This window comes from Micromys minutus (assembly GCF_963924665.1).
Source record: "Micromys minutus genome assembly, chromosome: 11".
Classification (NCBI taxonomy): Eukaryota; Metazoa; Chordata; class Mammalia; order Rodentia; family Muridae; genus Micromys; species Micromys minutus.
The window spans coordinates 12,187,070-12,212,542 of record NC_137980.1 but is presented as its reverse complement, the minus strand read 5'-3'; the positions used below and the strand labels follow the sequence as shown (position 1 = coordinate 12,212,542).

General features: G+C 36.0%; 1 protein-coding gene across 1 annotated transcript in view; it reads left to right on the top strand.

The window, feature by feature from the left end:
- XRCC4 (X-ray repair cross complementing 4) overlaps window positions 1-25,473 on the top strand; it is a gene marked incomplete at its 5' end in the record, with an annotated part of 175,947 nt that overhangs the window by 78,483 nt on the left and 71,991 nt on the right. Inside the window, one exon of the mRNA XM_080924847.1 lies at window positions 22,260-22,407. Within this exon, the coding sequence (XP_080780973.1) occupies window positions 22,260-22,407 (148 nt within the window). The remainder of the gene's footprint in view (window positions 1-22,259; window positions 22,408-25,473) is intronic.

Genomic DNA, 25,473 nt, shown 5'->3' with positions numbered 1-25,473 from the left:
AATTTCCCCTGTGCCTATGTGTTCTAAGTTCTTCCCCATTTTCTCTTCTATTAGATTTAGTGTACCTGGTTTTATGTTTTTGATCCACTTGGACTTGAGCTTCATACAAGGCCATAAGAATGGATTTATTTGCATTCTTCTACATGCTGCCTGCCTGTTGACCCAATGCCATCTGTTGAAAATGGTGTCTTTTCTTCCACTGAATCGTTTTAGATCCTTTGTCAAAGATCGTGACCATACCTGTGTGGCCTCCTTTCTGGGTCTCCAATTCTATTTCATTGGTCTACCTCCCTGTCTTTGTACCAGTAGTATTCAGTTTTTATCACAGTAGTTCTGTAATACAGCTTGAGGTTAGGGATTTGATTTTCCTAGAAGTTCTTTTATTGTTGAGAATAATTTTCACTATCTTGGGGGTTTTGTTCTCCCAAATGAATTTGCAAATTGTTCTTTTCAGCCCTATAAATTATTGAGTTGGAATGATGGGGATTGCATTGAATCTATAGATTGCTTTCAGCAAGATGGCCATTTTTTCTATATTATTCCTGCCAATCCATGAGCATGGGAGATCTTTCCATCTTCTGAGGTCTTCTTTAGTTTCTTTCTTCAGAGACGTGAAGTTCTTTTCATACAGATCTTTCACTTGCTTGTTTAGTTTTATACCAAGTTATTTTATATTAGTGACTGTTATGAAGGGTTTCGTTTCCCTAATTTCTTTATTGCCCATTTATTCTTTGATTAGAGGATGGCTACTGATTTAATTGAGTTAATTTTATATCCAGCCACTTTGCTGAAGTTATGTATCAGCTGTAAGAGTGTTTTCATGGAATTTTTGTGGTCACTTAAGTATACTGTCATATCATCTGCAAATGGTGATATTTTTGCTTCTTCCGTTCCAATTTGCATCCCTTTTACCTCTTTTTGTTGTCTAATTACTCAGGGTAGGACTTTGAGTACTATTTTCAATAGGTAGGAAGAGAGTGTGTAACCCTTTATAGTCCCCGATTTTAGTGGGATTGCTTCAAGTTTCTCTCCATTTAGTTTGGTGTTGGCTGCTGGATTGATGGATACTGCTTTCAGTATGTGTAGAATTTAATGAAACATACCCACATTTACGGTTCACAATAAAAGCAGAGCTAACTGGAAAACTCATAGCTCTTAGTGCCTCCAAAAAGAAACCGGAAAAAGCATATGCTAGCAACTTGACAACACACCTGAAAGCTCTAGAATAAAAAAAAAAAAAAGAAAGAAAGAAATACACTAAAGAAGAGTATACAGCAGGAGATAATCAAATTCAGGACTGAAATTAACCAAGTAGAAACAAAAAGAACTATATAAGGAATCAACAAAACCAGGACCTCTCTCTTTCTTTGAAACAAAAATCAACAAGATAAATAAACCCTTCACTAGACTTACCAGAGGGCATTGAGACAAATATCCAAATTATTAAAATCAGAAATAAAAAGGGAGACATAACGAGCAAAAATTTGACACCCTGTTTTAAATGAGATAATAATTAACTGAGCATTATTACACAGTGGTTATCCAGATCTTTTACCATTGCTTAGAATTGTTATCTTGTTTTATATTTGAGACATGTTAGTCTTGGTGGTAAATGTTCTTTATATTCACAATATATGTGTGCATATATATACATATATATATTCATATTCCTTTTTACTCAGAACTGAAGTGACATTGGATGATAACTTTGGGTATAAAATCATCTCTTGTTTTGCCTACTTTTTTCATAATCTTTTGTTAAGTCTGGTTATAACTTTATATCTTAAATAATATTCAGTCTCCACTTTTAGGATTACTATATTATTATAAGGCTTGAAGAATCAACTCAGCAGTTAAGAGCACAATCAGTCCTAGAGGTTCAGTTCCCTGAATCCATATAAGTAGTGCCTAAAATGTGTGTAAATCAAATTCTGTGAGTTCTTCAGCGATCTTCTAATCTCAGGGTATCTCATACATGTGCATTGTTTAAAAGGTATTTGCTTTGGAACTGATCATAACAATGAAAATTTAGGGAAGAGTGTAGCTAGTTATTATTCTTAGCTTATAAATTTTTCTTTTAATAACAAAATTGCTTTATACTTATATTACATCTGCAATAGTATCTTCTCAAATAGAAGCTTTCTTAATTTTATCTGCTAATTTGTCTCTTTTGAGATCTTATATTTTAACATGTTTGTCATAGTTCTAGTATTTATGATTGGGAGTTATAAAATTATGGAATCTGTTATAGTTTTAGTGATGCTTCTAACATTGTTTGATTGAGATGTACCAAAATTGTATTTTTAAAACAAAATTAATAGTATTGACTTTGATAAGTTACAAACATTAGTCTTCCTAAGAAACCATTATCATTTCTTTAAAAAAAAGTTGCAAAGTTTATCAATGTTACTTTCTTTTTTGTTTGTTTGTTTGTCTTTGTTTGCAAACCATTATGGCCATATGGAGTTTCCTCTCCTTCCACTATTCCTAGAACATACCTCCATCCCACCAGATCCATTCCACCTCTGTTTCCCTTCAGAAAAGAGGAGATCTTGAGGAATATTAGCCAAACACAGCACAACAGTATACAATATGGCTAGGTACAAAGCACCAAGTCAATTACGGACAAGGCAGTCCAATAGGAGGAAAGGGTCCTGGAAGTTAGAGATACTCCATTCGCTTTGTTAGGAGTCCCACAAAAACACCACACTAATAGCCATCATGAATATGCAGAGGACCACTCACAGGACCATGCTGGTTCTGTGATTGCTGCCTCAGTCCCTGAGAGCCTCTATTAATTAGCTCTGAATAACTGATTCTTAAGGGTTATTTTTGGGATTTTCCCCAAAGGTATTTCAAGCCTACACTTGGTGCTTTTAGTGTGATGTTTTTTATATAGCTTTGTGAAATAATATTGGACTTTTTTTAACATTTGAAAAGCATTTGTGAAGACAATTGTTTTGCCAATTTCACACACACACACACACACACACACACACACACACACACACACATTCATGATTTTATTTGGTATGCCAAGTAATAGCTATATTAGGTGGTCATATTACTTCTTTAGACACCCTTCAGATATCATATTTTCATTGTTCATTAATCACTGATGGACAAATAGGCTTATTCCAGAAATAACACTTATGACTGCATAATGCTGCATGTTATAGCAATCAGATATGAAACAAAAATATCAGGTCCCAGTGTGGGATGCCCCTCAAAACCCATTGGTCAGAGAGGTCCCAGATGCTCCTTAAACAATACAGGCTCTTCATTACTCTTTTAGAAGTATTTAATAAGATCCTATTGCTAAAGTAAGAACACACCTTCTGTTTATGGTAAAAGAAATCAAGGTGGAGCTGAACTGTAAGATTCACCCTGTTAGCCAACTTCCTTAGTCCCAGAAGCTTCAATGCAAATGACCAAAGAAGAAAAGGAATCAATGTTCTTATCTAACTGAAGATCCTAGAAACTATAGCACCAACTTGCCAGACAAATATGTGCCTACTGGAAACAAGTGGCACAGATGTTATGAGGACAACCAATCTTTGTCTGCTTGGTTTGGATGCCCATTTTACAAGTATAAATTCATGACTGTATGATAATCCAAAACCTATGATCAAAGTGCTATTTTTTCCCTACATGTAATCTACCTATTAGTGTTCAGCTAAGGTGACACAGCCCCAAGATGCCTCCCAAATACTCATTTATACCTTATACACACATGTGCAGTCTTTAAAGAAAATTCTTCTCAATGAACAGTGGCTAATGCAGAAACAAGTGACTGGTGAAGTGCTAGGAAGAAGTGACACCCTACTAATCAACCCTAATCAGGAAAGTTTTATAGCTCCCCCTCTGATGCTCTGGGAAAGATGCAGAGTTGAGGACAGGGAAAGTGCAAAGCTTTAGGTTTGCAGAAAGGCTATGAAATGTCATCTTATGATTAGGAAACAAGCATTTTGTGTTTCTGTACTGTCCGTGGGTGCCTACAATGAACTTGCACAATGCTGAGCCTCTAAATACTCTATCATCACTCAGTGAAGAACCAAGATGTCTCATTCTTTTCTGCTGCACTATTCTCTATGGATGGATTTTTAGAGGAAGGGAAGGTATTCTTTTCTGAAGACTCCACTATATTCCATTGGATAGTTCCAAAACCATGATTGCACATGGCTCTGGTTAATCTCAGTGCATCACAAAACAAAAACACATAAATGTGGGGAATGGGTTGGAGACAGGCTAGGCTGACTCCAAGACAGGTTTCAGATTGGCAATACAGGAGATGAGGCCTCAATATCTTCTTTCCAAGAACTCTGCAAGTTCAGGTTTCAGAAGCTGCCCTGCTACCTTGCCTGAGGCAAGGACAATGGCTCAGCAGCAGTTTCTGAGTTCCTTAGTAACAGTTTCCAGACTTTCTTAGCTATGGTTCTGGAATGTCCCTAGAGACAGAACCAATGGTAGAGGTCAACAACCTTCTCCTCAGAATTCTCCTTATGTGCTTCAAATTGGGCCTCTGAGCTCACTTGGGAGTCTCCATCTTGTCTGGAGCATATTGGACTTCTGCAGAATAAAGCACTCTTTGCATTTACATATTATATGTCTGGGGAATCGTTTTTCGGCAAATCATGGACTCTTACTTACATGCTCATATAGAAGGGCTATTGGATGATGAGATACGGTTGGGATGAAGTTAAAGTGAGAGTGACTATCATGTGAACATTCTATACACATGTATGTGTGAAGTTTTTAAAAAGTTAATAAAGATTTTAAAAGTTAAAAAAGATTTTAAAAAGGAATATCATCTGGTATACAGTTGCACAGACACCCTTCCTTAAACTATGGTCAGAAGATTTTTACTCAAACCAAGTTTCTATAACTCTCATCTTGAAGTGTGATTAGCAGTTATGTCCTAGAATATGAAATGCATTACTCTGAAAAATAATGATACAGGGAGCATTATCTTCTTAGTGGTTTTTCCTAGCTTCTCTCCATAATCATTTAGAAACCCAAAAATGAACTTAAACTATGAGCTGCAAGAATCTAATAATTTCCTAGTGCGTTCTGTCTCTTCGAGAGAAAGCCTGGTGTGGACTGAACCAGCACTTTCCGGTGAATCTAAGGATGTCTTGCTGCTCTGCTGTGACAACTCATTTTTGCTTCCACGAGGTTCCTTCTTGGTGTTGTTTTACCTTTCTTAAATAGCACCTAGATTACAGCTCACACATTGTAGATGGCTCTCCGTTTTAATTCTAGTTTCTTTCTTAAAAGATTATTTAGTTTTATTTCTACATGTACATGTGTGGGCATTGTGCCTCTGTATTGGTGGAAATGTAGGTGCAGTTCCTCACGGAATCCAGGAGGGTATATGGTCTCTTGTCAATGGAGTTATAGGCATTTATGAGGCTTCTGATGTGAGTACTGATATTTGTATTAATTCCCATAATTAATCAGCAAATGATTATGTAAATCAGTTCGTAAACACTGAGCCATCTCTTAAACGCCCAAATTCTGTTCTCAGCACTGTCAGTATGATGAAATAAAAATGCAGATATATAAGTAGATACAGTGTGGTTCATGTTAATGTAAATTATCAAAAATCTCAGCTGAGAGCTCATGTCTGTTCTTTTCTATATAATTGTTAGTAGCAAGGAAGCTGCCTCTTACACTCATATACCATGCAGGGATTCTGAAAGGCATTTGTGTGTAAAGTAATTGCAGTTTATAGACCACAGACTACAGTTACTCTAGGGGTGTTTTTCTTGTAAGTAAAACTTTGAGTTGCAGAAATAGTAGACACATTCTTCATTGTTCTTCTACTCTATATATTTATTTTCTATTTCCAAAAATGCATGGTCCAATCTGGTTTTTGTCTTGCTGCCCATTCTTTATCTTATGAACAGTAACAATTTTAACATTTCATAAGTAGTGACCAAATTCTTTGTAGCATAATTGAATATATTTGAGACGAACACAATAAATTAAGTTTAATCTAATCATTTTAAAATAGTTTACCTGATGTGTTGTTTTAATACAATTTATAAATTGTTGACATTTTGGGCCCTTATTGTTATCTGGCACACCCTGAGGACAGACTAAAAGTTTATTTGAACATAATTACATTGTTAAACAAAATCTAGCAGTTGGTACTTTAATTTGAAACAGTGAAATCCTCCTAAGCACTTTTGCAGGATAAAGTGTGGTTTTTAACATGTTTTTCTCCAAACCTTAAAACATTTATTTAAACCCTGTATTATACTCCAATTAGCCTAAAAGACTTCATTCTTCTTCTGTCCTTTGGCTTCTGTGGCACTTAGTCACAGAAGCACTATGATGGATTAAACACTACTGGGAGAACCTTGTCCCTGGGTCTGTCATTCACTGCAGTTCAAGTGACTACAAGTCCCTTGGCTGCTGAGCTCTGCATCATCCAGTGAGGTGCTATGGGTGACTTACCCTATCGCATGTTTATTTCCATATAGTTTATCTTGGTTAGATCTAGTTGTTATATAATATCGCAGATAGCAGAACAGTTTTACCTCTTGTTATCCCTTTCTTGCCATGATACTATCCTGGGATAGGTCACGAAAGGCCTATGTGAAGATGGTGTCTTCATAAAATATTTTCATATTAACCAATAGCTCCATTGGTTTGTCAGCTTTAAAGCAGTTACCTTTTACTAATGAATCTATGATGTGTTTAATTAACTGCGTATTGGCTTGAACTCTTAATTACCTAGTGAACCATGCTTGGCATTGTAGGTTACATTTTTATCAAGCACTGCACACATTTTTCTAATCGAAGCATGCAAATACTTCCATAGGACATTTGTATGAAAATTTTGCTATTGTTGTTCCATAGAAATTCAAATGTTACTGCTGTGTAAATCTAAAATGTCTGTGGCAGTAACTGAACTGTCACACTATTCCCAGGGATGTGTGACACTGCTCATTAGGCACTGGCACTTCTCTTTAAAAACTGCTTATGAATTCAGTGAGAAACTTGAATGTTGGCGAGTTTTGTTCAAATCCACCCAGGTGACCTCTTTCTCCCTTTCCACACAGAATCTTAATTAGGCTGACTAGCATTACTTCAATTGAGTCTTGTTCAGAAGCAAGGTCATTTTAGTTTTGGAAGTTATTGGTCAAAAAGAATGATGGGCAATTGAGACAAGACTGATTTTTTGTTTTCTTTGCAGACAATTGTGCACCTAGTTGGCTCATATAACTTATCTTATTTGATCTTGACCACAATCAATATCAGGACTTATGGCTCTCATTGAGGGAAGGTTAAGTTATCTGTTCTATCCAAGGACATATAGTGACTGAGAGGGAAAGACAAGTTCTAACCACACAGATTTCTGCCTGCCTCAACCTCCTGTGTGCTGGAATAAAGGCCGATGTTGTCATACACAGCCAAACTCATATTGGAAATACAAATACCCAGGTTCTTTCATGGCTCTGTGTTTTCAGATTGTTCGTCTGTAGTTATTAAATATAGCTTGTTAGTAAATAAATAATGGCTGTTTTGCATGAAATGACAGTATTTAAAGTAAAGTAAATTGAGGCCTATGATTTTGTTTGTCTATTTTTTAATCAGGATAGAATGTGTCATGACTTAAAGGTCAGTTGACCATAAAGACATGATTATCTGTAAAGAAGTTTTAATTTGTTTGATAAATTTAATGTTAATATAAATCCTTTTTATTTTCCCAGTCATGAATTATATCTGTTAGAGTTAATAAAATGGTACATTTCAGATTAAAAAATAGTGAACTTTCATATCCCTTGACATTTAATACATGAAGACATAAGACAAAACTAAACAGTAAATAATGAAATAAAAAGAAATACAATACACAGTAATGAAAAATTCTCTGCACAAACTGCTTGCCTTTGTGTACATATGAGAAAAAAGAATTGTTTTTACACAGAGATGGAAGTTTCTGATATCAAAGTAAGTTTAATCATGGTTCATGATGCTTTTTACTTTTCATAAAAAATTAAAATCAATTTCACATTTTATTTCTATTAGGTACAGGGACCTTTGGTTAACAAGGAACAAAACAAGAAAAGATTAAACAGTACCAAAAACTCTAAAGGCGACTGAGGTACAGAAGTTCTAGAGTATAAAACAATCAGCAAAATAGCTTCTTTATTAATTATTAAAATTAAAAATTAAATATTTCTTTTCAGATAGTTATAGTCTTAGAACTTTCAAAACCTATTCAGTTAGGGTTTATAAATGTTTAATCTCTCTTCTAGCCAACTGACCAAAGGTAGGGTAGAGAAAAGGTTAATAAAAAATGGGTGTTGTGGACCTGTTTAAAAGCCTTTCTTTGTGGTGATTCCAAGCACTAATAAGTAGCAAAGTCCAGCCCAATTGCCAAACACCAAACATTAATCACTAATGGCAGTCCAGTTCAACCCACAAACACCAAACACAAATCAGTCAGGGCAGTCCAGTTCAATCCAGAGGAAGCTGTGAGCTCTACTGGATTGGCATGAGTTTGCAGAAGCAACCAGCAAATCACAGGAAATTTTTTGCCATTTTTCTATCTGCAAAATCATAAGCAAAGATCAGAAAAAAACAGCCATGTGTTGCAAGGCATACCAATGCAAGAATCTCATCGCCAAAGACCTGAAAAGTGTTGCAAGGTGAACAAATGCAAAAGCAGTATTCATTGTCTGTTGAGTTATATTTGTACTCTTTTCAAACATCCTGCCTCCTGTCTGCCTCAGCAAAATATCCTCTATGTGTCTGCCTTGGCAAAACATTTTCTCATAAGAAAAACAACACATGACACGACAGAGTCTCCAAAGAAACCAGAAATTTCCACCTCAGATAGTTGCTAGGAAATTATAAACCAACACTAATGATTTCTAAGTTTTAGCCAATTCTAATTGCCCTCCTCTCCTCTCTTCTCCTCTCCTCTCTTCTCCTCTCCTCTCTTCTCCCCTCTTCTTTCCTATGCTCTCCCTTTTTCTCCATTCCCATTCTCTCCTCTCCTCTTCCTTCCCCATGCTTCTCCTTTTCACTCTCCCCCACTTCTGCCTTCTCTCTGTCTCTCTCTGTCTCTATCTCTGTCTCTGTCTCTCTCTCTCTCTGTCTCTCTCTCTCACTCTCTCTCTCTATATATGTATGTATATATAGGTAGATATAGATATAGATAGATATAGATATAGATATAATAAATATTTTTGTGTTTATCTTCCCCTTCTACTGTGCTCTCTGTCTCTCTCAAAATCTCATTTCTTTTTTAATGGTATGCTCTCTATATTTGTGATTTTAACAGACAGATATTTACATATATACACTGTATTTTGTATATGAGAAAATATGAAGTATATTTTTGGGATGGGGATTATTTGATTTAACGCAATGGTTACAGTTGAGTCCCATTTCAACAGGGATACAATTTCATTTTCTTAGTTATTTTTATTTTGTGTGCCTTGGTAATTTGCCTGTAAATATGTCTCTGAGTTTATCAGATACCATGAACCTGTAGTTACAGAGAACTATGAGCTGCTATGTGGGTGCTGAGAATTGAACCCGAAACCCCTGGAAGAGTAGACAGGTCTCTTAAAGCTGAGCCATATCTACATTTCCAATATTTAATTTTCTTAGTGACTGAATAAAATTTTATCTTGTGTATGTATCTAATTTCATTATATTTTTGTTTTCTGATACATGTATAACTTGGTTCAGGTTCTTTGCTACTATAAATTGTATAGCAATTAGTTGTATGAATAAATATATCTGTGACATACTATCTTAGAGTCCTCTGGGTATATATTCAGGAATGGTATAGTTGGGTCATATGATACTTATGGTTTTAGTTTTATGAAAAGTCTCCATTCTGATTTTCATAGTGGTTATATCTGTTCACATTCCCAAGGGTAGTTAGAAATGGTATTTATTCCTTTTCATATTAGATTATGCCATAACAATTAATGTTGAATTGTTCATTACTCATAGAATTTTAATTTTTTGTCAGAGAAGGTAGAAATAATTAGAAGATAGAAAAAAAGTGTTTTAGCATCAAGTTAATTTATTTACTCCAATATTTCTTAATTGTCTGTTAGGTATTGGACCTGAAGTCTAGCCCAGAAACTACATGTTAAATAAACATTGTCTCTCCTCTCAACCACACTTTGTAATGGAAGTGTTAAGCAGATAAACAATTGCAATAGAAAATAACAAGTATAAGGAGAATGATTTTATAATAGTCAGTGCCTTGCATTTATTAAATAAATCAATGATATTTGTAACTATAAATATATATGAAAATGAAGCTGTAGGACAACTGAAGAAGCATGAGCAGGCTGAGAGGGACGCACAGCACACTCAGGAAATAATTTAATATACAAGGCCAGGATAATGTAAATGAGCCAGTCTGAGCTGGTCAATTAAGGGAGAGGAGCTGTGGTCTGCAGGCTTGGAGTGTTTCCTGCATAGTGTTGAGAAAAGGACTGGGTAGAAAGTGTGAAAATAATGGGTGTGACTGAGGAAGATACAGGATGAACTGCAGGAGGTGTGTTGATATTGAACAAGAGAGGCCTGAATGGGCAGAGAGGTGAAAGAGACAGATAATGACTCGAACTAAAACCTCAGCACCAGTGTGCAGAAAGGGTTAGAGCTGGTGTAAAACCCACTGACAACACGTAATGCTTTATGTGATAATCTAGCTCTTAGGTGTTGAGTTTAGGTTTTAAGAACCTTACATCTTGATTTTAAGTAAATTTCCAAGAAGCAGTCAGAACTCTGTGTCCAGAACTCTGTGATCACACACATGTAGATATTGTACCCTTGTAGTATTCTAAATGTTGGCTAATAATCTCTTTATTTTATAGCTTACTATTCAGTCTTGTCCCAATCTCTACTCAGAGATTTTATAGTTCCTCAATTTATTTCAGTATTCTACTTCACTAATACTTATTCTGTTTATTATCTTTAGTAGGTGTTTGAGATTATAAACTTTGAATTCATTGAGATATACTTATGAAAAATGTTTCTTTCTCTTAAAACATATAACTTACAATTCCAACAGTAAAACCTGCTTGGCTAATTTTTTTAAGTCATTTCTCAATCTGCCCTCTATTATCAATCTCTGTATCGACTTGGCAGATCCATCCTGGAAGGCTCTGTCACCCTTCCTTTCCTATCAGATGTGTGTGTATCTTCTCAGTGACAAGAGCTGAATTCTCAACTGTCCCAGCTGTGCTATGCCCAGTTCTCTGTGTGACTGTGTTCCCTGGCTATGCTGTCTTGTAGTAGTCATATAAAAGCATGTACTTCTTTGTACAGCATTAGAGTATTCGCTGTGGCGGAACTTTGAATGCAGACTTCTCTTTAATATGTTAGGCACTGAATTCAATATTCACATTATAATGAAATTTATAAAATTATATTTTAAATGTCATAATTTATGGATAAAGTAACAAGTTAAACTTTTATTTTTTGTTTTACTAAAATTCATTTCAATTGCTGTATTTCAGATTCTGTTTTCAAATCTGCAGTAATTTGCTTAGTGATAATATTTTCACAGCAATATTTTCAGAAAGTTACTAAGCACCAGGCAAAGTGATAAACTATTAATGAACATCAGTTTCTTAGTAAGACATTATAAATAAGAACATGAACTTTGATAGGCTCGTTCTTCCATCGGACCTTACTTTTCTTTCTCTATATTAGGCCAAAGATGTTATTTACAAAATAACTAATATCTGATAGTAACAAGATATCCATCTTTGTTTATAGCAAAATTAACATAATTTAATTTTTACCAAAGAGTGAAAAACTCTCTCCACTATAGAACTAGTAATATGGTAAGTATGAGTTCGGTTGTGACCTGTGGTCTCCATTCTAGCTTCATACCTGATACATGAAGAGATTGAAATTTATTCTTTTGAGATATGCTAGTGTGAAAGCAGATATACAAACACACATGTACATGCCAATAGAGTTTCAACTCTTTATTCCTTTGTAAATATTGATTTGGCACTATGGTACTGCAGAGGAATGGTAGGTAGACACTAAGTCATTACTTCTGAAATTGGATGAGCCTTCCTACAGAAGTCATATCCTTACTATGTCATAGGTGGGCAAGAACCAAGTGGAACTGTCTCTTCTGGCAGATGATGCCACGAACAAAGACCTGGCGTGTAAAGAGAGTAAAGAACATCAGACAAAATTCAATCTATACATCCATGGAAGCTTAATCGCAAAGAGTAGTATATTAAATATACATTATACAGTTAGATCTTTGTCATAGTAATACTTAGAAAAGAAGGAATTATCAAATTAGCATTTTTAGAATTACTTTGCATTGACTCAACCTAACCTATAGCAGTTATCTGCCTGAAATATCATAGATGTTTTGGTGATTTGGAATTATTAACATATTCACACTCCTTATATATCCAAAGTGAAGTTTTGAAAAAGATCAAGATGAATTCCAAATTCATAGCTTAACTAGGTGAGTAGACACCAAAAATAGGGAGGCTTTTTCTAAACACGTCAATACGGTTGTGGTTGTACCTTGTTAGAACTGATGGCTAAATATGCGTGTTTGTAATCTTTCTAAATATAAAAGCTAATAGAAAATGAAATCATATGTTCATTTTAAATAATACATTTCATGTACATGTTTTACCAATTATTATTAAGGTAATTTTACTTTATTCTAGTTTTGAATCCCAGTGACATACTTGTGTAAGCTGTTCAGTTATCAAAATAAAAATGACACAGTTTTGCAAAATAAAATTATAGGTAACACTAAATACAACTTTATAAAAAGCATCATACTAATGTTTAAACAGAAAAAGTGTTAAATTCTATAAGACATTTATTTCTTAATAGTTGATCTTAGAGCCTAAGCCATTGGTGTTGTGTTCAGTAAATTTCCCCTGTACCAATGAGTTCAAGGCTCTTTCCCACTTTCTCTTCTTAGTGGGATTGCTTCAATTTTCTCTCCATTTAGTTTAATGTTGGCCATTAGTTTGGTGTATATTGTGTTTATTATGTGTACATATGGGCCTTGAGTTACCTTTTCTTACTTCAAAAACATTTTTCAAGCTGTCTGACATTAAGCCTAAATAAGCAAAAACAAGTGAGTATTGTCATTCAAACTTAGTTGTAGCCTTCTTCCTGCTGCTATTGGAGAGAGAGGGAAAGAGAGACAGAGAGAGACAGACAGACAGAGACAGACTGAGAGGCAGAGAGACAGAGACAGACAGACAGAGACAGACTGAGAGACAGAGAGAGAGTCAGACAGACAGAGAGATAGAGAGAGAGACAGAGAGAGCGCTTGTGGTCCTTGTAACTGAGTCCCATCCACCATTTATGAGGTATTTCCTTCATCTTGGCTACTCTTAGCAGATTGTGTTTTTTGAGTAGTTAGTCAAGCTAGTGATCATTTTCTAGTTCTAACCTGTAAAACTGAATTGCCTCAGAGTATATGCTGGTGATGTATTTAGGAAAGGGAAACTGAAAAAATTCATGCGTCTCGTTAAAATGTTTTCTATTTCATTTAACTTTATCTATTTGTTTTTCATTCACTTGAAATACTGCACAAGCTTTGTAAGAGGCTACATTTCATTAAAATTTCATCAAGAGAGAAAAACCCAAAGCTCATAGAAATCTGTATGAACAAACATTAACAAATGTTTTCTATTGACTGATGTCCACACCTGACGTGGGAACAATGAACTCTCTGTTGGCTCAGCATTGCACAGCATGAGTAACTGTTGGAAACTGAGGAATTATAGTTTTGTTTTGTGAAAAGTTAAGAACCATTAAAAGTACTTTCCAAGGTTTGTTATTTTAACATTAAGGTTATGTAAGCTGAATGCTTAATGGCGTTCTTTCATAAACTGCTATTCTAGGTAACTATTAAATTGCTAATGAGATTGGTGGCAGCAGACATAATCAACAGTGTAATATTTAATAACATAAGCAGAAACTAATTTGAGAAATTACTCTAACTCAATTAGTATTTAAATTTTATTACAGTTAATCAATGATTGTGTATTGGGGAATTACTCTGTTTTATACATTTAGCCATTATTAGTAGTGCATAGGATAATTCCATCCCAGCTTTATGATGCTTGTAAGTTTAAATTAATTATTTCACCAGCGATGATGTCTACTACAGATGTTGCGTAGCTGTCTACAGAACTCTAGAAGGTGAGCAGGGAGGTCTCATTCACCTTTTTTCTTTGAGTTCCCTCTAGGATGTTTTAGTATTTGGAGTCTAGCTCAATGGCAAGATGCTTGTGCACTATGTACCCAGTCCTGGGTTTGGTCCTCAGCACAGGACTATACAGAAACAGTTACACTGTACCAGAACCCTAGTTTCTCACCTTTTTCTTAATCACTTGCTCAGGAATAAGACAGACTTAATAGCTTCATATTGGGAAATCTTGTGTAATACCATTTCAAATTAACAGTTATTTCAAATTAATGATTTCAAAAGAAGTATCTATAAATAATAAAAACAGTATAAGAAATCAACTTTCAGTAGATCTTTGGAAAGACACAGGAAAATACAAAGCTTAGCAGAATAAATTGTAAACATATAATACTGTAAGGTAGTGGTTTAAAAACTGTGACTTCTTTTTCCAAATGTTGTGCTATAACATACTCTATATGGCTTCTTTTGTCCTGTTTGAGAATCTTCTGGACAGTGCCTGACAGAAAACCCTGTAGATATTGGATATTGAAGAATCATTTAGTTAAGACAACATGTGAAACATAAATTATGAATTACGTTGTTGATGTAGAGTTCTACTGAATGAATCAATCACCCCACATTTTTTAATGTATCAATCCTTCTGAAGTGTGTACTTTGTGGTTAGTATCTTACTCTGATTCTGATTTTTCAAGTACTGGGATTTCAAAAATGACTTCTTATGTTACCCCAATAAATATTTCCTTTGAAATTTGTAACCAAGCTATGCTAGCTAGAAAGAAGCTTGACAAATACTAATGTGCATTGACCTGGTGGTGTATGCATATGCACACAGATGCTTGTGGTGTTTGGTATTGTGTTTTCATTTCTCTTTTAAATGATAGTTAATGAATCGGTTATACTGTTGACCTATTGTGTGCGATGATCATCTGTTATTCAGTAGATCATGGAAGCAAGATGACAAGAGACCACAGCTTTGAAAGGGGGCTCTTTGATGAATGATGAGGAAAAATAATGTTGATACAAATTTACTGCCTCGAATAGATCAGTTGAGATAATGCTTTTGAGGTGTTGTGTAGCCCATTTTATTTCAGCTCCTGTTCCTGATTATCTCAGTTTTTGTCACTAAGACAAATCATAGGGCAACAAGGTAGCCTCAGGTCTTAGGGTGTTTGCTTTCTCTGAGGCGGGAAAATATGTTTTCTATGGTTTCAGATTAAGGATTTTCGTTATTCCCCGTAATATTTTATGACATAGAAATAAAATAATGTGCTTTTCTGATTGTAAATACCCAATATATTCTTGCAAAATAAAAAAGTGAATCTAATAACCCAATGGTCCAAGAATTTACATAGCTGTCTTCATAGTAGATGGATATTTTGTGACAATTGGGGTATTTATTATTGGAATTCTACCAGTTTCCCTTTTGATTTTTTAATTTATGAAAATATCCAGACATTCTCCTAAAAATTCAGTATTTGAATTCATTACTATGACTCATTTTTCTATAAGCTCAGAAGTATCAATACTGCAATTAATTTATGTATAACTAATGTTTCCTCAATGAAAACAAGGTATCACTTGTACAAAATAATATCTAATTAGTTGATGTGACTAGTTTTTATTATACCAGAATTCAGAATAAGTTTAAATCTTTCCACCTGAGAGATTTGGAGTTCTCCTGCTTCCCTATGATGAATCGCAGGAGTGAGACCCAAACCCATGTACTTCTACTGTTTCCTCCTCTCTGATAGCATTCTAGGTTGACTTTGAAAATGAGAATTTCTATATTTATCTTCTTCATATATGAAACTAATGCATTGCTTATGAGATAGCAATATTTCCATGTGTAAGATGTATCTATTATCACCAATACTAATAATCCAACTGGAGAGAGAAGGGTGTATGGAAAGAGAATATCAACAGTAGAATATAGGATGTGTAAAATGAAAACCTGAAACTTTGTGCTTCAAGGAAAAGAGGAAGATGTCTATGGGATAGAACTGGCAGAGATGAGGAAAGTGAGTCAGTTATGTGTGAGCAAGAAACAAATGTGACTCTTAGTACAGTCATGTGTGAGCAAGGAACAAATGTGACTCTTAGTATCACTGGAGACCTCACACCATGACACAAGGTTCAGGTCACAAAACTACGTTGGAGTTACAGAAAAAATTCTAGGATCTTAATAAGTTATTATGAGACTAGGAAGTAAGTGATGTTTTTATTTGTCTATGACCTTTATAATATATATTATAAATTAGATAGATAGATAGATAGATAGATAGATAGATAGATAGATAGGTAGGTAGGTAGGTAGGTAGGTAGGTAGGTAGGTGGTAGGTAGGTAGTTAGGTAGGTAGGTAGGTAGATAGATAGATAGATAGATAGATAGATAGATAGATAGATAGATAGATAGACAGACAGACAGATAAATAGATGGATGGATGGATAGATAGATAGATAGATAGATAGATAGATAGATAGATAGATAGATAGACAGAGACAGACAGACAGACAGACAGACAGACAGATAGATAGATAGATAGACAGATAAATGGATGGATGGATGGATGGATGGATGGATAGATAGATAGAGAGAGAGAGAGAGAGAGATAGATAGATAGACAGACAGATAGATAGACAGATAAATGGATGTATGTATGTATGTATGGATGGATGGATGGATAGATAGATAGATAGATAGATAGATAGATAGATAGATAGATGATAGATAGATAGATAGATAGATAGATAGATAGATAGATAGATGATAGATAGATAGGGATATTTTTTCTGCTCAAAGACTAATAATCAGTACCGCCTTCATTCTTCAATTTAATACATAAATTACATAGCTACATAGCCAATAGCATGAATAACTAATAGTGAGCCTTAGGACACTTGTGTGGTGAGGAGCACATGAAGGGATAGGAGTGAATGTGTGTAGACTGAAAAGAAGAAATGTGGGTCTCTCCGTTAGAATGTAACAAGCTGTTCATCATATGAAGAGAACAACTCTATGAAGTTGTAGGATAAGAACCCAAAATAAATAATAAATAACTTGCAAATAAATTTATTTTTCTTATCTTTTTTTATTTTATTTTTATTGACAATACACTCTTTTCTCACAAATTACATCTCAACCACAGTTCTTCCCCCTCTGTTTCTCCTATGTAGAGGAATTTTAATCTAGCAATATGACTGCTCATCCAAAGACCTTCTAGGTCTGTGTGATCTAGCTGTGTAGAAGCACTCTTAGTGCACATACTCACTCCCTCTGTCTGGATCTCTTAGTACACACCTTTAATTCCCAGCAATAATGTCTAACTGAGGGCCAGACAAAGGGAGAATTCAGAGAAAAATTTGACAGAATGAGTCAGAGATAGTATTAGCCCAACTCTCAAGAGAAAACCTGCTCAAGAGCAGTGTAGGCAGAGAGTCAGTCATTTGTGTTCAGTAAGTTGAGTGGGTGGGATGGGAGTCAGTGTACCTAGCGCAGTACAGTGGGGTGGAAGCCAGCGAATTAGATCATAACAGATGCTAGAATTAGTTTGAGGCTGAGCAGAACAATTCAGAATCAGTCATCTTGAAGAGAAGTTTGAGCCAGAATAGCTGAGTTGACCAGGCAGCCTGAGTTCAGAAAGAGCTGGAAAGAGTGAGCTCATTCAGTAGTTAGCCTCTGAGAAGACAATCACATCTGAGGGATAAGTTACTTTTACAATCCTGTTCTGCTCTTTCCTTCCCTTTTAATGGGTCCATTCCTCTCTCTTTCCTCCTTAGAATAAAGCAGGCTTCCAAAAGACAAGATCCAAATAAAACAGGGTGCAAAAAGACAAGGCAGAACTCCTCACATCCACAGGCTGGCCAAGGCAGCCCAATAGAAAGAAAGGTGTCCCAAGGACAGGCAAAAAAGTCAGAGATGTAGCAGCTCCTATTGTCAAGAGTTCCAGGAAACCAGTGAGTTGACATCTATAACACATATGCAGAGGAACTGGGTCATGATCATGTAGGCCTCATGCTTGACATTTCAGTGTCTGCGTGAGCCCTGCTTAGTTGGTTAGTGGGCCTTGATCAATATCCCCTTCATTCTACAATGTAATAGGACAGTCACATTGCCAATACTATGAATAACTAATAGTGAGCCTGAGGACACTTGTGTGGGGAGGAGAGCACATGATTGGATTCTTCCACCGTTTCCAGGGATTCCTTGAGGTCCTACGGGAAGGATCCCACAGAGAGCTCCAATTTAGACTCTGACCTTCTCGCTCTCCCTCTTCCTCTCTTCCTTTGCTTCCCCTTTTGTCTCCTCCTTCCCTCCCCCTCCTCTCAACTCTTCCTCTCCCCGTCCCCCATCCCCTTCCTCCTCACTGCCCCCCCTATAATGTCTGGATACGAGTCTCTGTAACTACTCTTATCTGCTGCCAGAGAAAGCCTGTCTAATAATGACTAAATAACTACCATTTTATGTTCTATGAGTATTATTAGGAATCAGGAATCATTTCATTTGACCAGTCATATCTAACCAGAAAAATTAAAACAAACCAAAACAAAAAAGTAAGTACTTGTCTATTGGTCTGAAACTGAAGTTTACAAGGTTTTTCTCTCTTGCTCCTCTCTCTCTGTTTTTTTCTCATGGGATTTATCCAAATGTCTGGCAGTTTAACCAAGGATCATTTAATTTGACACTGAGAATACCCAGGGAAGCCAACGCTGTCCTCATGTCTTCCTTTTGCTGCCAAGATCCCGCAGTTCCGCTGTCAGATGAGGAGTGAGGCTTGTTTGTGTGGCACCTTTTATAATAGCAGGGACTGTGTCAAGATCCTGAGCATCCAGAGCAGCAAAACCGACGAGAGCTTGAGGTTCAATCTGGAGCCCCTGCCAGTCAGCGCTTCAGCTTCAGTGGCTCGGTTGGCAATGGTCTTTTTCTTTTGTTTGCTTCCATAGAAGTTCCTGGAAATGATGAAAGGTGCATTGTGGTGGCAAACAACTGACTGTAGGTTCTAAAACTGGGAATTCTAAGAGTACAGTTAGATAACTTACTTTCCAATCATAGACATTCTGACAGTCCCATCTGAATTTCAAAGAGCTTACCTTCGTTGTCCGTGTGTCTCTGTTACTCTCCTATTTTATGTAGCCCACACTTACCTATTTTTTTCTCTCTTTTATTGAAAATGAATTTTGGACAATATATTCTGATCAACATTCCCTTCCCCCATTCCTGTCTCAGATATTTCTTACCTGCCATCTCATCTGGAGCAATACACTTTCTTTCCTTGGAATTCAAGAAAAGATGGCCATATCTGTTACCAATGGGCTGAGAAGCTCTGGGTCCTGTGAAGGCTCAATGCCCCAGTGTAGATGAGTGCCAGGGTGTTGAGGTAAAGTGGATGGGTAGGTGGGGGGGGGGGAGGCACGTTCATAGAAGCAGGGGGAGAACGAATGAAATAGGGGGTTTACAAAGTGGGAACCAGGAAAGGGGATATAATTTGAAATATAAATAAGTAAAATATCCAGTAAAAGGGGAAAAATAAATATAAAAATAAAACAAAAACATAGAGGAACAGGACAAAACAAAAGAAAGAATAAAAAAGCAGAATAAAAGGAAAATATCCAGACATTCATAAAAAGAAGAATTGGATAAAAACACATAATGGGGGGGAACATAATGTATATGCAAAGAACTTTTAAACTTAAACAATTTTTTGGGCATGGGACCTGCCCTCAGGACATATCTATCCCTAATGAGACTCCTTTGGAAAGAGTTTTTCTTTTTTAGTTGCCAACTACAGATACCTTCTGGGTTTAGGGATAGAGATCTGTATCTGCTTCCCCTCAGCACTGTGACCCCATCTGCCCCAGACATGTCATGTGTATGCTGCTAGTCATTTGGTGTTTGTGCCTGCTGTGTTTGGAAGACCTGACCTGTCCTGCGTTACCTCTGGCTCTTACACTCTTTCTGCCTTCTCTTCCACCGCCTTCTCTACGACCCAAAGGGAGAGATTTGGTTGTGAGACTCTCACTCTCTGCACATTGTTCCCTTGCAGAAGAAGCTTCTGTAGTGAAGGATAAGCAAAGCACTGTTCTAAGAGAATATCATTAGTAGACATTGTACAGCGGTGTTCTTTAAGCATGGGTTGCAACTCATGGAGGAGGTTTGAAATCTAATGGGAACTCAACTTGCATATCTCTCTACCACCATACGATATGTGATATATATATATATCACATATCACATGCAGGCATATATATCACAGACTTATCCATTATAAAAAAAATTTAGACCAAGTTTAATGGTGTTTGTTTGCGAACTGGACATATCGTTCAGAACCTTACAGTTCAGTTCTGTCATGGCTCTATTTATGACCCTAATAAACATCCCGGCTGCATTAAATCTCAGGCAACATGTGAATTTATCATCATAATTAGCTGGCTCTTTGCATCACGCTTCCTGGAAAGTGGATGTTATAGGCTTAGAAAGCATTAGTTTCTAATGTTTTATTCAAATCAACAATCTAGCCCACTATAGGGCTGATTAACTGTATTTCTAGGACTGGGGTAGTAGAGACAGACTGATCTATGTGAGTTTCAGGTTGCAGTAGCTCTACACAGCAAATTCAAGTCTACCTGTAGCTGCATAGTGGGAACCTGTCTCAAGTGTAAATAATTAACAATCCTGTAAAGGATTCAGGAACATGTTCTCAGAATTCCCAGAGCAGTAGTTGCACATCAGGAGAAAATTAACCTCTGAAAACCATAGTTACTGACTTTTTGTCTTTACTCAGTCAGCTGCTGTTTGTAATGAAGGACTGGACCTTCACAGTATTTCCCGCTTTCTACATCCTACATGTCTGTATATTGTCCAAGTATTCTTTTTATATCTTTTTTCTCGTAATCATTAAATGAGACATGAGGGTGTTTTATGTGTGTGCGTGTGCATGTGTGTGTATTACTGTGTGTATGTGTGTCTTTACATCTGTGCATATATCTGTGCATCTATGTGTGCATACATACATACTGAAAAGGCATATTGAAAACTCAAATCATGGTATCATTATTGTTGTACTGGCTGGTTCTGTGTCAACCTGACCCAAGCTGGAGTTATCACAGAGAAAGGAGCCTCAGTTGAGGAAATGCCTCCATGAGATCCAGCTGTAAGGCATTTTCTCAACTAGTGATGGGGGGGGGGAGGGCCCCGCCCATTGTGGGTGGTGCCATCCCTGGGCTGGTAGACCTGGGTTCTATAAGAAAGCAGGCTGAGCAAGCCAGAGGAAGCAAGCCAGTAAGTGACATCCCTCCATGGCCTCTGCATCAGCTCCTGCTTCCTGACCTGCTTGAGTTCCAGTCCTGACTTCCTTTGGTGATGAACAGCAATGTGGAAGTGTGAGCTGAATAAACCCTTTCCTCCCCAACTTGCTTCTTGGTCATGATGTTTTGTGCAGAAATAGAACCCCTGACTAAGACAATTGTATTGGCCCAGGTACTCCCCTTTTCAATGACACATGGATTGTGGTAAAATAGTTTGTGAGTTGGTTGAGGAGCAGGTATTGTTAGTGCTCATATTTAGAACTAGATTAATAAAAAATACACAGGGCACATCCATTGTTGCCTCTGCCTCAGGGGTACAGCCTCTCTGAGGCTTTCATACTTTAGTCACATTAAATTTCTCTCACTAATATGTAAATTTTTTATTAATCTTACTTTAGGATCAATTGATTTTTAAATATGTGATTTTTCTGTAACTAACAAATTTCCACACTCACATTATCACTGTTCCAAATTATCTTGCTTTTATACATTCCTATATATTATTTCTTGTATTAGTTGAGAATATACTTGCCTCAGACAGACAGACAATGACTACTTTAACCAAATTATTCAGTGGACACTGATCATAATTCTCCGATTAATAGTAAAGTATTGCATACCATCTGCCTGCTTCAAATGACCAACTGGACATAAAGGTTTGTGAGCATAGTTCTGCTATATCTTCATTGTACTGCTACTGTTATTTTTAAGGAAGCAATTTAACATTTAACATGCATTGATTTCTATTTTGTTTTAGACACTCTTCATAAGGATGATTCCCTGTTTTCAAGTCCGGATGTCACTGACATTGCACCAAGTAGGAAGAGGAGACACCGAATGCAGATGAATCTGGGGACCGAACCTAAAATGGCTCCACAGGAGCTGCCACCACAGGAGAAGGAAAGGTGGGTGTGGGCATGTCTGCAGCTGGGCTACATCCCCATATGGACTGCCTAGAAGATTAGCACTCCTCACTTAGTAACTTGCTTTAGAGATAAAAATTATGATGTGAGATAGGATAAAACAGTTCAGATGATATCTTTTTCCTAGTATTTGGTTAATCCATATTAATATTTAAGATCAAATATTAATTCCAAAATTATAAGAAGGGTTTTGTTGTGCTTCTCATAGTTTAATTAGAAAAGATACATAGAATGCTAAAGTATTAGAATACACCTTGTGTTCAGTCAGCCTTTCAATCCAATTTACTGCATTAAGGGCACCCAGACCACATTCACATTACCACTGTCTGTCCTGCTTCTCCCCCACCTCTTTTATCGAACTTTGACAGTATATGCAAAATTTTTACTCTGTGTTTCAAACTTGAATTTATATTCTAATTTAAAGAAAAATTTATATATATTATGTTTATATATATTATATTTAATATAACAGGACAATGGGTATTCATAAATAGTATTTAAATGAATTCTAAGTGAGTGTGTGAATTGATATTCAATGAAGATTTTATTCTTTTTTCTATAAGTTGTGGTTATTTTTGCAGACGGTGTTATTAGCTCCTTGCAGAATGTGCCTTGAGAACTCTCGTGGCTCTCAAGCTCCTCCCTTTTGATCTTCCTCTGCTCTTCTTCTAGTCTGTAACTATGTAAAGCGGAATTTTCTTTACATCCTCATTAATGCAATGCGTCATAGTTGAAAAAGTGCAAAAGCAAATAAATATTGAACTGATTTTATCCAAGCCACCACCAAACAAAGTTGCAAACAAGCTTCTTTTTGTTTGTTTGGGCCCTTCAACTTGTTGACCTTTTTTTAATTCTTTGTACTGTATGTTGGGTGTTCTGTACTTATTTTTTTTAATATCCACTTATTAGTGAGTACATACTGTACATTTCCTATTGGGCCTTTGTTACATAACTCAGGAAGGTATTTTCTAGTTCCATCAATTTGTCTAAAAAAGTCAGGATGTCATCATTCTAATAGCTAAGCAGTATTCTATTGTGTAAATGAACCACATTTTCTGTATCCATTTTATTCTGTCATGGAACATCTGGGTTGTTTCTAGCTTCTAACTATCACACATAAAGCCACTGTGAACATGACCCTATGGAATGGTTGGGCATATTTTGGAGATATTCCCAAAAGATGCTGCATCATCAGGTAGATCTCTTCCCAATTTTCTTTTTGTTTTTTGTTTTTTATTTTAATTGAACAACTTTATTTAAAAAAAGCAAGATAAATGTACAGATTTTAAAAGCATTTTTGCATAAAAGTATATGAATACATTTTTGTCAATAATTGATTTTTTTAAAGGTTTGATAGTATGCATTGAAATTTTACTAGTTACAATGAGCATAAAGTACATGTAAAACAAGATGTAGCCTGGAAATAGTCAAAGTTTTCTTGGTGTGTCAAGATTAAACATAATGATTTTTCTTTGTTTTTTTTCTTTTCTTTCTTTCTTTCTTTTTTTTTTTTTTTTTTTTGGTCTTTGTTCTTCTTGAACTTCATGTAGTCTGTGAGTTTTTTCTGGGGTGTTTAGAGCTTTCTGGGGTTACTATTCAATTATCATTGACTGGATATTATGTCTACTATTTTGTGACTGAGTTACCTCACTCAGGATGATATTCTCTAAAGGCATCCATTTTCTTAAGAATTTCATAAAGTCATTGTTTCTGATAGCTGAATAGTACTCCATTGTGTAAATATACCACAATTTTTTTATCCATCCATCTACTGAAGGACTGGGTTCTTTCCAGCTTCTGGCTATTATAAATAGGGCTGCTATGAACATTGTGGTGCATATGTATTTGTTGTATGTTGGAGCGTCTCTGGGGTATATGCCCAGAAATGGAATAACTGGGTCTTCAGGTAGTACTATGTCCAATTTTCTAAGGAATCACCAGACTGATTTCCAGAGTGGTTAGACCAGTTTACAAACCCATCTACAGTGAAGGAGTGTTTCTCTTTCTCTGGATCCTCACCAGCATCTGCTGTCATCTGAATTTTTGATCTTAGCCATTCTGGCTGGTATTCGGTGCAATCTCAGGGTTGTTTTGATGTGTGTTTCCCTGATGACTAAGGATGTTGAGCACTGCCTTATATGCTTCTCACCCATTCGATATTTCTCAATTGAGAACTTTTTATTTAGCTCTATACCCCATTTTTTAATAGGATTGTTTGATTCTCTGGTGTCTAACTTCTTGAGTTCTTTGTATACCATAATTTGCTTCCTCTTGATTTAACTTTGTAATGTGGTAACTGTCTAGACACCCATCCATTTCATCTTTAGTTGTCAAACTTCAGTTTTGTCTTTTAAAATAGGATCTGATGATTTTCTTAATTTCCCCTATTTCTGTTGTTATGCCTAACATTTCTGATTTTATTTACTTGGATATTGCCACTAGGCCCTTCAGTTATTTTGTCTTGGGGTTTATCTGTCTTGTTGAACCTCTTAAAGAACCACATATATGGGTTTTTGTTTTGTTGATTCCTTGTATTGTTCTCTTTGTTTCTATTTGGTTAAATTTGGCCATGAGTTTGACTATCTCCTATCTTCTACTCCTCTTGCGTGAGCTTGCTGTTTTTGAATTCTAGACCTCTCATGTATGATGTTAAGTTGCTAATGTAAGATCTCTCCAGTTTCTTTACTATGAGTTTTAATCTTAGCACTGCTTTCATTTTGTCCGATAAGTTGGGTATGATGTGTCTTCCTTTTCATTAAATTCCAGTAAGTCTTTAATTTCTGTCTTTATTTCTTCCCTGATCAAGTTATCATTGGATAGAGCATTGTTCAGTTTCCACATGTATGTGGACTTTCTGTTATTTTGCTGTTATTAAAGACCAGCCTTAGTCCATGGTGGTCTGATAGGATGCATGGGATTATTTATATTTTCTTGTTTAGTTGAGGGTTGCTTTGTAACCAATTATATGATCAATTTTGGATTAGGTACCATGAGGTGCTGAGAAGGTGTAGTCTTTTGTTTTATGGTGAAATGTTCTGTAGATATCTC